Genomic DNA, 16,699 nt, shown 5'->3' with positions numbered 1-16,699 from the left:
ACTGCACCCAGCCAGCAGCTCCAGTGACTAGACCCAGCCAGCAAGCTCCAGTGATTACAACCAGGTAGTATCTCCAGTGACTACACCCAACCAGTAAGATCCAGTGACTACACCCAGCAGCTCCAGTGACTACACCCAGCCAGCAAGCTCCAGTGACCACACCCAGCCAGCAGCTCTAGTGACTAATCCCAGCCAGCAAACTCCAGTGACTACACCCAGCCAGCACCTCCAGTGACTACACCCAGCCAGCAAGCTCCAGTGACTACACCCAGCCAGCAAGCTCAAGTGACTACACCCAGCCAGCAAGCTCCAGTGACTACACCCAGCTAGCAGCTCCAGTGACTACACCCAGCCAGCTGCTCCAGTGACTACACCCAGCCAGCAAGCTCCAGTGTCTACACCCAGCCAATAAGCTCCAGTGACGACACCCAGCAAGCAAGCTCCAGTGACTACACCCAGCCAGCAAGCTCCAGTGACTACACCCAGCCATCAGGCTCCTGTGATTCTACCCAGCCAGCAAGCTCCAGTGACTTCACCCAGACAGCAGGATCCAGTGAGTACAACCAGCCAGCAAACTCCAGTGACTACACCCAGTCAGCAAGCTCCAGCGACTACACCCAGCCATCAGGCTCCAGTGACTACACCCAGCCAACAGCTCCAGTGACTACACCCAGCCATCAGGCTCCAGTGACTACACCCAGCCAGCAGGCTCCAGTGACTGCACCCAACCAGCAAGCTCCAGTGACTACACCCAGCCAGCAAGCTCAAGTGACTACACCCAGCAAAAAAGCTCCAGTGTCTACACCCAGCCAACAAGCTTGAATGACTACAACCTGCCAGCAAGCTCCAGTGACTACACCCAGCCAGCAAGCTCCAGTGACTACACCCAGCTAGCAGGCTTCAGTGACTAGACACAACCAACAAGCTCCAGTGAAAACACCCAGCCCGCAGCTTCAGAAACTACACCCAGCCAGCAAGATTCAGTGATTACACCCAGCCAGCAAGCTCCAGTGACTACACCCAGTCAGCAAGCTCCATGCAGTGACTACACTCAGCCAGCAAGCTCCAGTGATTACACCCAGCCAGCAGCTCCAGTGACTACACCCACCCAACAAGCTCTAGTGACAGCACCCAGCCAGCAGCTCCAGTGACTAGACCCAGCCAGCAAGCTCCAGTGATTACAACCAGGTAGTATCTCCAGTGACTACACCCAACCAGTAAGCTCCAGTGACTACACCCAGCAGCTCCAGTGACTACACCCAGCCAGCAAGCTCCAGTGACCACACCCAGCCAGCAGCTCCAGTGACTAATCCCAGCCAGCAAACTCCAGTGACTACACCCAGCCAGCACCTCCAGTGACTACACCCAGCCAGCAAGCTCCAGTGACTATACCCAGCCAGCAAGCTCAAGTGACTACACCCAGCCAGCAAGCTCCAGTGACTACACCCAGCTAGCAGCTCCAGTGACTACACCCAGCCAGCTGCTCCAGTGACTACACCCAGCCAGCAAGCTCCAGTGTCTACACCCAGCCAATAAGCTCCAGTGACGACACCCAGCAAGCAAGCTCCAGTGACTACACCCAGTTAGCAAGCTCCAGTGACTACACCCAGCCATCAGGCTCCTGTGATTCTACCCAGCCAGAAAGCTCCAGTGACTACACCCAGACAGCAGGATCCAGTGAGTACAACCAGCCAGCAAACTCCAGTGACTACACCCAGTCAGCAAGCTCCAGCGACTACACCCAGCCATCAGGCTCCAGTGACTACACCCAGCCAACAGCTCCAGTGACTACACCCAGCCATCAGGCTCCAGTGACTACACCCAGCCAGCAGGCTCCAGTGACTGCACCCAACCAGCAAGCTCCAGTGACTACATCCAGCCAGCAAGCTCAAGTGACTACACCCAGCAAAAAAGCTCCAGTGTCTACACCCAGCCAACAAGCTTGAATGACTACAACCTGCCAGCAAGCTCCAGTGACTACACCCAGCCAGCAAGCTCCAGTGACTACACCCAGCTAGCAGGCTTCAGTGACTAGACACAACCAACAAGCTCCAGTGAAAACACCCAGCCCGCAGCTTCAGAAACTACACCCAGCCAGCAAGATTCAGTGATTACACCCAGCCAGCAAGCTCCAGTGACTACACCCAGTCAGCAAGCTCCATGCAGTGACTACACTCAGCCAGCAAGCTCCAGTGACTACACCCAGCCAACAAGCTCCAGTGACTACACCCAGCCAGCAAGCTCCAGTAACTACACCCAGCCGGCAAGCTCCAGTGACTACACCCACCCAGCAAGCTCCAGTGACTACACCCACCCAGCAAGCTCCAGTGACTACACCCAGCCAGCAAGCTCCAGTGATTACAACCAGGTAGTATCTCCAATGATTACACCCAACCAGCAAGCTCCAGTGACTACACCCAGCAGCCCCAGTGACTACACCCAGCCAGCAAGCTCCAGTGACCACACCCAGCCAGCAGCTCCAGTGACTAATCCCAGCCAACAAGCTCCAGTGACTACACCCAGCCAGCACCTCCAGTGATTACACCCAGCCAGCAAGCTCCAGTGACTACACCCAGCCAGCAAGCTCAAGTGACTACACCCAGCCAGCAAGCTCCAGTGACTACACCCAGCTAGCAGCTCCAGTGACTACACCTAGCCAGCTGCTCCAGTGACTACACCCAGCCAGCAAGCTCCAGTGTCTACACCCAGCCAATAAGCTCCAGTGACTACACCCAGCAAGCAAGCTCCAGTGACTACACCCAGCCAGCAAGCTCCAGTGACTACACCCAGCCCTCAGGCTCCTGTGATTCTTCCCAGCCAACAAGCTCCAGTGACTACACCCAGCCAGCAAGCTCCAGTGACTACACCCAGCCAGCAACCTCCAGTGACTACACCCAGCCAGCAAGCTCCAGTGACTACACCCAGCCAGCAAGCTCCAGTGACTACACCCAACCAACAAGCTCCAGTGACTACACCCAGCCAGCAGGATCCAGTGAGTACAACCAGACAGCAAACTCCAGTGACTACACCCAGTCAGCAAGCTCCAGCGACTACACCCAGCCATCAGGCTCCAGTGACTACTCCCAGCCAACATCTCCAGTGACTACAACCAGCCATCAGGCTCCAGTGACTGCACCCAACCAGCAAGCTCCAGTGACTACACCCAGCCAGCAAGCTCAAGTGACTACACCCAGCAAAAAAGCTCCAGTGTCTACACCCAGCCAACAAGCTTGAATGACTACAACCTGCCAGCAAGCTCCAGTGACTACACCCAGCCAGCAAGCTCCAGTGACTACACCCAACCAGCAAGCTCCAGTGACTACACCCAGTTTGCAGCCTTCAGTGACTAGACACAACCAGCAAGCTCCAGAGACTACACCCAGCCAGCAGCTCTAGTGACTACACCCAGCCAGCAGCTCCAGTGACTACACCCAGGCAGCAGCTCCAGTGACTACACCCAGCCAGTAGCTCCATTGACTACACCCAGCCAGCAAGCTCCAGAGACTACACCCAGCCAGCAGCTCCAGTGACTACACCCAGCCAGCAGCTCCAGTGACTAATCATAGCCAGCAAGCTCCAGTGACTACACCCAGCCAGCACCTCCACTGACTACACCCAGCCAGCAAGCTCCAGTGACTACACCCAGCCAGCAAGCTCAAGTGACTACACCCAGCCAGCAAGCTCCAGTGACTACACCCAGCCAGCAGGATCCAGTGAGTACAACCAGCCAGCAAACTCCAGTGACTAAACCCAGTCAGCAAGCTCCAGCGACTACACCCAGCCATCAGGCTCCAGTGACAACACCCAGCCAACAGCTCCAGTGACTACACCCAGCCATCAGGCTCCAGTGACTACACCCAGCCAGCAGGCTCCAGTGACTGCACCCAACCAGCACGCTTCAGTGACTACACCCAGCCAGCAAGCTCAAGTGACTACACTCAGCAAAAAAGCTCCAGTGACTACACCCAGCCAACAAGCTTGAATGACTACACCCTGCCAGCAAGCTCAAGTGACTACACCCAGCCAGCAAGCTCCAGTGACTACACCCAGCTAGCAGGCTTCAGTGACTAGACACAACCAACAAGCTCCAGTGAAAACACCCAGCCCGCAGCTTCAGAAACTACACCCAGCCAGCAAGATTCAGTGATTATACCCAGCCAGCAAGCTCCAGTGACTACACCCAGTCAGCAAGCTCCATGCAGTGACTACACTCAGCCAGCAAGCTCCAGTGACTACACCCAGCCAACAACCTCCAGTGACTACACCCAGCCAGCAAGCTCCAGTGACTACACCCAGCCAGCAAGCTCCAGTGACTACACCCAGCCAGCAAGCTCCAGTGACTACACCCAGTTAGCAGCCTTCAGTGACTAGACACAACCAGCATGCTCCAGAAACTACACCCAGCCAGCAGCTCCAGTGACTACACCCAGCCAGCAGCTCCAGTGACTACACCCAGCTGCCGCTCCAGTGACTACACCGAGCCAGCAGCTCCAGTGACTGCACCCAGCCAGCTGCTCCAGTGACTACACCCAGCCAGCAAGTTTCAGTGACTACACCCAGCCAGCAGCTCCAGTGACTACACCCAGCCAGCTGCTCCAGTGACTAAACCCAACCAGCAAGCTCCAGTGCCTACACCCAGCCAACAAGCTCCAGTGACTACACCCAGCCAGCAAGCTGCAGTGACTACACTCAGCCATCAGGCTCCTGTGATTACACCCAGCAAGCAAGCTCCAGTGACTACACCCAGCCAGCAAGCTCCAGTGACTACACCCAACCAACAAGCTCCAATGACTACACCCAGCCATCAGGCTCTAGTGACTACACCCAGCCAACCGCTCCAGGGACTACCCCCAGCCATCAGGCTCCAGTGACTACACCCAGCCATCAGGCTCCAGTGACTATACCCCGCCAGCAAGCTCCAGTGACTACACCTAGCCAGCAAGCTCCAGTGACTACATCCAGATAGCAAGCTCCACTGACAACACCCAGCCAGCAAGCTCCAGTGACAACACCCAGCAAGCAGGCTTCAGAAACTACACCCAGCCAGCAAGCTTCAGTGACAACACCCAACCAGCAAGCTCCAGTGACTACACCCAGCCAGCAAGCTCCAGTGACTTCACTCAGCCACCAAGCTCCAGTGACTACACCCAGACAACAAGCTCCAGTGACTACACCCAGCCAGCAAGCTCCAGTGACTACACCCAGCCAACAAGCTCCAGTGACTACACCCAGCCAGCAAGCTCCAGTGACTACACCCAGCCAGCAAGCTCCAGTGACAACACCCAGCCAACAAGCTTCAGTGACTAGACACAACCAGCAAGCACCAGTGACTACACCCAGCCAACAAGCTCCAATGACTACACCCAGCCAGCAGCTCCAGTGATTAGACCCAGCCAGCAAGCTCCAGTGATTACACCCAGCCAGCAGCTCCAGTGACTACACCCAACCAGCAAGCTCCAGTGACTACACCCAGCCAGCCAACTCAAGTGACTACACCCAGCAAAAAAGCTCCAGTGATTACACCCAGCCAACAAGCTTGAATCACTACACCCAGCCAGCAGCTCCAGTGACTACACCCAGCTAGCAGCTCCAGTGACTAAACCCAACCAGCAAGCTCAAGTGACTACACCCAGCCAGCAAGCTCCAGTGACTACACCCAGCTAGCAGGCTTCAGTGACTAGACACAACCAACAAGCTCCAGTGAAAACACCCAGCCCGCAGCTTCAGAAACTACACCCAGCCAGCAAGATTCAGTGATTACACCCAGCCAGCAAGCTCCAGTGACTACACCCATTCAGCAAGCTCCAGTGACTACACTCAGCCAGCAAGCTCCAGTGACTACACCCAGCCAGCAGCTCCAGTGACTACACCCAACCAGCAAGCTCCAGTGACTACACCCAGCCAGCAGCTCCAGTGACTAGACCCAGCCAGCAAGCTCCAGTGATTACACCCAGGTAGTAGCTCCAGTGACTACACCCAACCAGCAAGCTCCAGTGACTACACCCAGCCAGCAGCTCCAGTGACTACACCCAGCCAGCAGCTCCAGTGACTACACCCAGGCAGCAGCTCCAGTGACTACACCCAGGCAGCAGCTCCAGTGACTACACCCAGCCAGTAGCTCCATTGACTACACCCAGCCAGCAAGCTCCAGTGACTACACCCAGCCAGCAGCTCCAGTGACTACACCCAACCAGCAAGCTCCATTGACTACACCCAGCCAGCAAGCTCCAGTGACTACACCCAGCCAGCAGCTCCAATCACTACACCCAGCCAGCAAGCTCCAGTGACCACACCCAGCCAGCAGCTCCAGTGAGTAATCCCAGCCAGCAAGCTCCAGTGACTACACCCAGCCAGCAACTCCAGTGACTACACCCAGCCAGCAAGCTCCAGTGACTACACCCAGCCAGCAAGCTCAAGTGACTACACCCAGCCAGCAAGCTCCAGTGACTACACCCAGCCAGCAGGATCCAGTGAGTACAACCAGCCAGCAAACTCCAGTGACTAAACCCAGTCAGCAAGCTCCAGCGACTACACCCAGCCATCAGGCTCCAGTGACAACACCCAGCCAACAGCTCCAGTGACTACACCCAGCCATCAGGCTCCAGTGACTACACCCAGCCAGCAGGCTCCAGTGACTGCACCCAACCAGCACGCTTCAGTGACTACACCCAGCCAGCAAGCTCAAGTGACTACACTCAGCAAAAAAGCTCCAGTGACTACACCCAGCCAACAAGCTTGAATGACTACACCCTGCCAGCAAGCTCAAGTGACTACACCCAGCCAGCAAGCTCCAGTGACTACACCCAGCTAGCAGGCTTCAGTGACTAGACACAACCAACAAGCTCCAGTGAAAACACCCAGCCCGCAGCTTCAGAAACTACACCCAGCCAGCAAGATTCAGTGATTATACCCAGCCAGCAAGCTCCAGTGACTACACCCAGTCAGCAAGCTCCATGCAGTGACTACACTCAGCCAGCAAGCTCCAGTGACTACACCCAGCCAACAACCTCCAGTGACTACACCCAGCCAGCAAGCTCCAGTGACTACACCCAGCCAGCAAGCTCCAGTGACTACACCCAGCCAGCAAGCTCCAGTGACTACACCCAGTTAGCAGCCTTCAGTGACTAGACACAACCAGCAAGCTCCAGAAACTACACCCAGCCAGCAGCTCCAGTGACTACACCCAGCCAGCAGCTCCAGTGACTACACCCAGCCAGCCGCTCCAGTGACTACACCGAGGCAGCAGCTCCAGTGACTGCACCCAGCCAGCTGCTCCAGTGACTACACCCAGCCAGCAAGTTCCAGTGACTACACCCAGCCAGCAGCTCCAGTGACTACACCCAGCCAGCTGCTCCAGTGACTAAACCCAACCAGCAAGCTCCAGTGCCTACACCCAGCCAACAAGCTCCAGTGACTACACCCAGCCAGCAAGCTGCAGTGACTACACTCAGCCATCAGGCTCCTGTGATTACACCCAGCAAGCAAGCTCCAGTGACTACACCCAGCCAGCAAGCTCCAGTGACTACACCCAACCAACAAGCTCCAATGACTACACCCAGCCATCAGGCTCTAGTGACTACACCCAGCCAACCGCTCCAGGGACTACCCCCAGCCATCAGGCTCCAGTGACTACACCCAGCCATCAGGCTCCAGTGACTACACCCCGCCAGCAAGCTCCAGTGACTACACCTAGCCAGCAAGCTCCAGTGACTACATCCAGATAGCAAGCTCCACTGACAACACCCAGCCAGCAAGCTCCAGTGACAACACCCAGCAAGCAGGCTTCAGAAACTACACCCAGCCAGCAAGCTTCAGTGACAACACCCAACCAGCAAGCTCCAGTGACTACACCCAGCCAGCAAGCTCCAGTGACTTCACTCAGCCACCAAGCTCCAGTGACTACACCCAGACAACAAGCTCCAGTGACTACACCCAGCCAGCAAGCTCCAGTGACTACACCCAGCCAACAAGCTCCAGTGACTACACCCAGCCAGCAAGCTCCAGTGACTACACCCAGCCAGCAAGCTCCAGTGACAACACCCAGCCAACAAGCTTCAGTGACTAGACACAACCAGCAAGCACCAGTGACTACACCCAGCCAACAAGCTCCAATGACTACACCCAGCCAGCAGCTCCAGTGATTAGACCCAGCCAGCAAGCTCCAGTGATTACACCCAGCCAGCAGCTCCAGTGACTACACCCAACCAGCAAGCTCCAGTGACTACACCCAGCCAGCCAACTCAAGTGACTACACCCAGCAAAAAAGCTCCAGTGATTACACCCAGCCAACAAGCTTGAATCACTACACCCAGCCAGCAGCTCCAGTGACTACACCCAGCTAGCAGCTCCAGTGACTAAACCCAACCAGCAAGCTCAAGTGACTACACCCAGCCAGCAAGCTCCAGTGACTACACCCAGCTAGCAGGCTTCAGTGACTAGACACAACCAACAAGCTCCAGTGAAAACACCCAGCCCGCAGCTTCAGAAACTACACCCAGCCAGCAAGATTCAGTGATTACACCCAGCCAGCAAGCTCCAGTGACTACACCCATTCAGCAAGCTCCAGTGACTACACTCAGCCAGCAAGCTCCAGTGACTACACCCAGCCAGCAGCTCCAGTGACTACACCCAACCAGCAAGCTCCAGTGACTACACCCAGCCAGCAGCTCCAGTGACTAGACCCAGCCAGCAAGCTCCAGTGATTACACCCAGGTAGTAGCTCCAGTGACTACACCCAACCAGCAAGCTCCAGTGACTACACCCAGCCAGCAGCTCCAGTGACTACACCCAGCCAGCAGCTCCAGTGACTACACCCAGGCAGCAGCTCCAGTGACTACACCCAGGCAGCAGCTCCAGTGACTACACCCAGCCAGTAGCTCCATTGACTACACCCAGCCAGCAAGCTCCAGTGACTACACCCAGCCAGCAGCTCCAGTGACTACACCCAACCAGCAAGCTCCATTGACTACACCCAGCCAGCAAGCTCCAGTGACTACACCCAGCCAGCAGCTCCAATCACTACACCCAGCCAGCAAGCTCCAGTGACCACACCCAGCCAGCAGCTCCAGTGAGTAATCCCAGCCAGCAAGCTCCAGTGACTACACCCAGCCAGCAACTCCAGTGACTACACCCAGCCAGCAAGCTCCAGTGACTACACCCAGCCAGCAAGCTCCACTGACTACACCCAGCCAGCAAGCTCCAGTGACTACACCCAGCAAGCAGCTCCAGTGACTACACCCAGCCAGCTACTCCAGTGACTACACCCAGCCAGCAAGCTCCAGTGTCTACACCCAGCCAATAAGCTCCAGTGACTACACCCAGCAAGCAAGCTCCAGTGACTACACCCAGCCAGCAAGCTCCAGTGACTACACCCAGCCATCAGCTTCCTGTGATTCTACCCAGCCAGCAAGCTCTAGTGACTACACCTAGCCAGCAAGCTCCAGTGACTACACCCAGCCAGCAACCTCCAGTGACTACACCCAGCCAGCAAGCTCCAGTGACTACTCCCAGCCAGCAAGCTCCAGTGACTACACCCAACCAACAAGCTCCAGTGACTACACCCAGCCAGCAGGATCCAGTGAGTACAACCAGCCCGCAAACTCCAGTGACTACACCCAGTCAGCAAGCTCCAGCGACTACACCCAGCCATCAGGCTCCAGTGACTACACCCAGCCATCAGGCTCCAGTGACTACACCCAGCCAGCAGGCTCCAGTGACTGCACCCAACCAGCAAGCTCCAGTGACTACACCCAGCCAGCAAGCTTAAGTGACTACACCCAGCAAAAAAGCTCCAGTGACTATACCCAGCCAACAAGCTTGAATGACTACACCCTGCCAGCAAGGCCAGTGACTACACCCAGCCAGCAAGCTCCAGTGACTACACCCAGTCAGCAAGCTCCAGTGACTACATTCAGCAAGCAAGCTCCTGTGACTACACCCAGCCAACAAGCTCCAGTGACTACACCCAGCCAGCAAGCTCCAGTGACTACACCCTGCCTGCAAGCTCCAGTGACTACACCTAACCAACAAGCTCCAGTGACTACACCCAGCCAGCAGGATCCAGAAAGTACAACCAGCCAGCAAACTCCAGTGACTACACCCAGTCAGCAAGCTCCAGCGACTACACCCAGCCATCAGGCTCCAGTGACTACACCCAGACAACAGCTCCAGTGACAACACCCAGCCATCAGGCTCCTGTGATTACACCCAGCAAGCAAGCTCCAGTGACTACACCCAGCCAGCAAGCTCCAGTGACTACACCCAACCAACAAGCTCCAATGACTACACCCAGCCATCAGGCTCTAGTGACTACACCCAGCCAACCGCTCCAGTGACTATCCCCAGCCATCAGGCTCCAGTGACTACACCCAGCCATCAGGCTCCAGTGACTACACCCCGCCAGCAAGCTCTAGTGACTACACCTAGCCAGCAAGCTCCAGTGACTACATCCAGCAAGCAAGCTCCACTGACAACACCCAGCCAGCAAGCTCCAGTGACAACACCCAGCAAGCTGGCTTCAGAAACTACACCCAGCCAGCAAGCTTCAGTGACTACACCCAGCCAGCAAGCTCCAGTGACTACACCCAGCCAGCAAGCTCCAGTGACTTCACTCAGCCAGCAAGCTCCAGTGACTACACCCAGACAACAAGCTCCAGTGACTACACCCAGCCAGCAAGCTCCAGTGACTACACCCAGCCAACAAGCTCCAGTGACTACACCCAGCCAGCAAGCTCCAGTGACTACACCCAGCCAGCAAGCTCCAGTGACAACACCCAGCCAACAAGCTTCAGTGACTAGACACAACCAGCAAGCACCAGTGACTACACCCAGCCAGCAAGCTCCAATGACTACACCCAGCCAGCAGCTCCAGTGACTAGAACCAGCCAGCAAGCTCCAGTGATTACACCCAGCCAGCAGCTCCAGTGACTACACCCAACCAGCAAGCTCCAGTGACTACACCCAGCCAGCAAGCACAAGTGACTACACCCAGCAAAAAAGCTCCAGTGATTACACCCAGCCAACAAGCTTGAATGACTACACCCAGCCAGCAGCTCCAGTGACTTCACCCAGCCAGCAGCTCCAGTGACTACACCCAACCAGCAAGCTCAAGTGACTACACCCAGCCAGCAAGCTCCAGTGACTACACCCTGCTAGCAGGCTTCAGTGACTAGACACAACCAACAAGCTCCAGTGAAAACACCCAGCCCGCAGCTTAAGAAACTACACCCAGCCAGCAAGATTCAGTGATTACACCCAGCCAGCAAGCTCCAGTGACTACACCCAGTCAGCAAGCTACAGTGACTACACTCAGCCAGCAAGCTCCAGTGACTACACCCAGCCAACAAGCTCCAGTGACTACACCCAGCCAGCAAGCTCCAGTTACTACACCCAGCCAGCAAGCTCCAGTGACTACACCCAACCAACAAGCTCCAGTGACTACACCCAGCCAGCAGGATCCAGCGAGTACAACCAGCCAGCAAACTCCAGTGACTACACCCAGCCAGCAGCTCCAGTGACTACACCCAACCAGCAAGCTCCAGTGACTACACCCAGCCAGCAGCTCCAGTGACTAGACCCAGCCAGCAAGCTCCAGTGATTACACCCAGGTAGTAGCTCCAGTGACTACACCCAACCAGCAAGCTCCAGTGACTATACCCAGCAGCTCCAGTCACTACACCCAGCCAGCAAGCTCCAGTGACCACACCCAGCCAGCAGCTCCAGTGAGTAATCCCAGCCAGCAAGCTCCAGTGACTACACCCAGCCAGCAACTCCAGTGACTACACCCAGCCAGCAAGCTCCAGTGACTACACCCAGCCAGCAAGCTCCAGTGACTACACCCAGCAAGCAGCTCCAGTGACTACACCCAGCCAGCAAGCTCCAGTGTCTACATCCAGCCAATAAGCTCCAGTGACTACACCCAGCAAGCAAGCTCCAGTGACTACACCCAGCCAGCAAGCTCCAGTGACTACACCCAGCCATCAGCCTCCTGTGATTCTACCCAGCCAGCAAGCTCCAGTGACTACACCCAGCCAGCAAGCTCCAGTGACTACACCCAGCCAGCAAACTCCAGTGACTACACCCAGCCAGCAAGCTCCAGTGACTACTCCCAGCCAGCAAGCTCCAGTGACTTCACCCAACCAACAAGCTCCAGTGACTACACCCAGCCAGCAGGATCCAGTGAGTACAACCAGCCCGCAAACTCCAGTGACTACACCCAGTCAGCAAGCTCCAGCGACTACACCCAGCCATCAGGCTCCAGTGACTACACCCAGCCATCAGGCTCCAGTGACTACACCCAGCCAGCAGGCTCCAGTGACTGCACCCAACCAGCGAGCTCCAGTGACTACACCCAGCCAGCAAGCTCAAGTGACTACACCCAGCAAAAAAGCTCCAGTGACTACACCCAGCCAACAAGCTTGAATGACTACACCCTGCCAGCAAGGCCAGTGACTACACCCAGCCAGCAAGCTCCAGTGACTACACCCAGCTAGCAGGCTTCAGTGACTAGACACAACCAACAAGCTCCAGTGAAAACACCCAGCCCGCAGCTTTAGAAACTACACCCAGTCAGCAAGATTCAGTGATTACACCCAGCCAGCAAGCTCCAGTGACTACACCCAGTCAGCAAGCTCCAGTGACTACATTCAGCAAGTAAGCTCCTGTGACTACACCCAGCCAACAAGCTCCAGTGACTACACCCAGCCAGCAAGCTCCAGTGACTACACCCTGCCTGCAAGCTAAAGTGACTACACCTAACCAACAAGCTCCAGTGACTACACCCAGCCAGCAGGATCCAGAAAGTACAACCAGCCAGCAAACTCCAGTGACTACACCCAGTCAGCAAGCTCCAGCGACTACACCCAGCCATCAGGCTCCAGTGACTACACCCAGACAACAGCTCCAGTGACAACACCCAGCCATCAGGCTCCAGTGACTACACCCAGCCAGCAAGCTCCAGTGACAACACTCAGCCATCAGGCTCCTGTGATTACACCCAGCAAGCAAGCTCCAGTGACTACACCCAGCCAGCAAGCTCCAGTGACTACACCCAACCAACAAGCTCCAATGACTACACCCAGCCATCAGGCTCTAGTGACTACACCCAGCCAACCGCTCCAGTGACTATCCCCAGCCATCAGGCTCCAGTGACTACACCCAGCCATCAGGCTCCAGTGACTACACCCCGCCAGCAAGCTCCAGTGACTACACCTAGCCAGCAAGCTCCAGTGACTACACCTAGCCAGCAAGCTCCAGTGACTACATCCAGCAAGCAAGCTCCACTGACAACACCCAGCCAGCAAGCTCCAGTGACAACACCCAGCAAGCTGGCTTCAGAAACTACACCCAGCCAGCAAGCTTCAGTGACTACACCCAGCCAGCAAGCTCCAGTGACTACACCCAGCCAGCAAGCTCCAGTGACTTCACTCAGCCAGCAAGCTCCAGTGACTACACCCAGACAACAAGCTCCAGTGACTACACCCAGCCAGCAAGCTCCAGTGACTACACCCAGCCAACAAGCTCCAGTGACTACACCCAGCCAGCAAGCTCCAGTGACTACACCCAGCCAGCAAGCTCCAGTGACAACACCCAGCCAACAAGCTTCAGTGACTAGACACAACCAGCAAGCACCAGTGACTACACCCAGCCAGTAAGCTCCAATGACTACACCCAGCCAGCAGCTCCAGTGACTAGACCCAGCCAGCAAGCTCCAGTGATTACACCCAGCCAGCAGCTCCAGTGACTACACCCAACCAGCAAGCTCCAGTGACTACACCCAGCCAGCAAGCACAAGTGACTACACCCAGCAAAAAAGCTCCAGTGATTACACCCAGCCAACAAGCTTGAATGACTACACCCAGCCAGCAGCTCCAGTGACTTCACCCAGCCAGCAGCTCCAGTGACTACACCCAACCAGCAAGCTCAAGTGACTACACCCAGCCAGCAAGCTCCAGTGACTACACCCTGCTAGCAGGCTTCAGTGACTAGACACAACCAACAAGCTCCAGTGAAAACACCCAGCCCGCAGCTTAAGAAACTACACCCAGCCAGCAAGATTCAGTGATTACACCCAGCCAGCAAGCTCCAGTGACTACACCCAGTCAGCAAGCTACAGTGACTACACTCAGCCAGCAAGCTCCAGTGACTACACCCAGCCAACAAGCTCCAGTGACTACACCCAGCCAGCAAGCTCCAGTTACTACACCCAGCCAGCAAGCTCCAGTGACTACACCCAACCAACAAGCTCCAGTGACTACACCCAGCCAGCAGGATCCAGCGAGTACAACCAGCCAGCAAACTCCAGTGACTACACCCAGCCAGCAGCTCCAGTGACTACACCCAACCAGCAAGCTCCAGTGACTACACCCAGCCAGCAGCTCCAGTGACTAGACCCAGCCAGCAAGCTCCAGTGATTACACCCAGGTAGTAGCTCCAGTGACTACACCCAACCAGCAAGCTCCAGTGACTATACCCAGCAGCTCCAGTCACTACACCCAGCCAGCAAGCTCCAGTGACCACACCCAGCCAGCAGCTCCAGTGAGTAATCCCAGCCAGCAAGCTCCAGTGACTACACCCAGCCAGCAACTCCAGTGACTACACCCAGCCAGCAAGCTCCAGTGACTACACCCAGCCAGCAAGCTCCAGTGACTACACCCAGCAAGCAGCTCCAGTGACTACACCCAGCCAGCAAGCTCCAGTGTCTACATCCAGCCAATAAGCTCCAGTGACTACACCCAGCAAGCAAGCTCCAGTGACTACACCCAGCCAGCAAGCTCCAGTGACTACACCCAGCCAGCAAACTCCAGTGACTACACCCAGCCAGCAAGCTCCAGTGACTACTCCCAGCCAGCAAGCTCCAGTGACTTCACCCAACCAACAAGCTCCAGTGACTACACCCAGCCAGCAGGATCCAGTGAGTACAACCAGCCCGCAAACTCCAGTGACTACACCCAGTCAGCAAGCTCCAGCGACTACACCCAGCCATCAGGCTCCAGTGACTACACCCAGCCATCAGGCTCCAGTGACTACACCCAGCCAGCAGGCTCCAGTGACTGCACCCAACCAGCAAGCTCCAGTGACTACACCCAGCCAGCAAGCTCAAGTGACTACACCCAGCAAAAAAGCTCCAGTGACTACACCCAGCCAACAAGCTTGAATGACTACACCCTGCCAGCAAGGCCAGTGACTACACCCAGCCAGCAAGCTCCAGTGACTACACCCAGCTAGCAGGCTTCAGTGACTAGACACAACCAACAAGCTCCAGTGAAAACACCCAGCCCGCAGCTTTAGAAACTACACCCAGTCAGCAAGATTCAGTGATTACACCCAGCCAGCAAGCTCCAGTGACTACACCCAGTCAGCAAGCTCCAGTGACTACATTCAGCCAGCAAGCTCCAGTGACTACACCCAGCCAACAAGCTCCAGTGACTACACCCAGCCAGCAAGCTCCAGTGACTACACCCTGCCTGCAAGCTCCAGTGACTACACCCAACCAACAAGCTCCAGTGACTACACCCAGCCAGCAGGATCCAGAAAGTAAAACCAGCTAGCAAACTCCAGTGACTACACCCAGTCAGCAAGCTCCAGCGACTACACCCAGCCATCAGGCTCCAGTGACTACACCCAGACAACAGCTCCAGTGACTACACCCAGCCATCAGGCTCCAGTGACTACACCCAGCCAGCAAGCTCCAGTGACTACACCCAGTCCGCAAGCTCCAGTGACTACACTCAGCCAGCAAGCTCCAGTGACTACACCCAGCCAACATGCTCCAGTGACTACACCCAGCCAGCAAGCTCCAGTGACTACACCCAGCCAGCAAGCTCCAGTGACTACACTCAGCTAGCAAGCTCCAGTGACTACACCCAGCCAACAAGTTCCAGTGACAACACCCAGCCAGCAAGCTCCAGTGACTACACCCAGCCAGCAAGCTCCAGTGACTAAACCCAGCCAGCAAGCTCCAGTGACTACACCAAGCCAGCAAGCTCTAGTGACTACACCCAGTTAGCAGCCCTCAGTGACTAGACACAACCAGCAAGCTCCAGTGACAACACCCAGCCAGCAAGTTCCAGTGACTAGACACAGCAAGCTCCAGTGACTACACCCAGCAAGCAAGCTCCAGTGACTACACCCAGCCAGCAAGCTCCAGTGACTACACCCAGCTAGCAGGCTTCAGTGACTAGACACAACCAACAAGCTCCAGTGAAAACACTCAGCCCGCAGCTTCAGAAACTACACGCAGCCAGCAAGATTCAGTGATTACACCCAGCCAGCAAGCTCCAGTGACAACACCCAGCCAGCAAGCTTCAGTGACTAGACACAACCAGCAAGCTCCAGTGACTACACCCAGTCAACAAACTCCAATAACTACACCCAGCCAACAAGCTCCAGTGACTACACCCAGCTAGCAAGCTCCTGTGACTACAACCAGCCTGCAAGCTCCAGTGACTACACCCAGCCAGCAAGCTCCAGTGACTACACCCAGCCAGCAAGCTCCAGTGACTACACCCAGCCAACAAGCTACAGTGATTACACCCAGGCAGTAGCTCCAGTGACTACACCCAACCAGCAAGCTCCAGTGACTACACCCAGCCAGCATCTCCAGTGACTACACCCAGCCTGCAAGCTCCAGTGACTACACGCAGCCAGCAGCTCCAGTGACTAAACCAAGCCAGCAAGCTCCAGTGACTACACCCAGCCA

The 16,699-nt window shown here is 56.2% G+C and overlaps 1 protein-coding gene across 1 annotated transcript in view; it reads left to right on the top strand.

Moving 5' to 3' along the window:
• Positions 1-12,491, top strand: part of LOC138370055 (dentin sialophosphoprotein-like) — an 80,358-nt gene extending 67,867 nt beyond the window's left edge. Inside the window, exon 3 of the mRNA XM_069333832.1 lies at positions 11,922-12,491. Coding sequence (XP_069189933.1) covers positions 11,922-12,491 — 570 coding nt within the window. The remainder of the gene's footprint in view (positions 1-11,921) is intronic.
• Positions 12,492-16,699: the final 4,208 nt, after the last annotated feature.

The sequence above is a fragment of the Procambarus clarkii genome, chromosome 30 (genome assembly GCF_040958095.1).
Source record: "Procambarus clarkii isolate CNS0578487 chromosome 30, FALCON_Pclarkii_2.0, whole genome shotgun sequence".
Classification (NCBI taxonomy): domain Eukaryota; kingdom Metazoa; phylum Arthropoda; class Malacostraca; order Decapoda; family Cambaridae; genus Procambarus; species Procambarus clarkii.
This window is presented reverse-complemented; position numbering and strand designations above follow the sequence as displayed.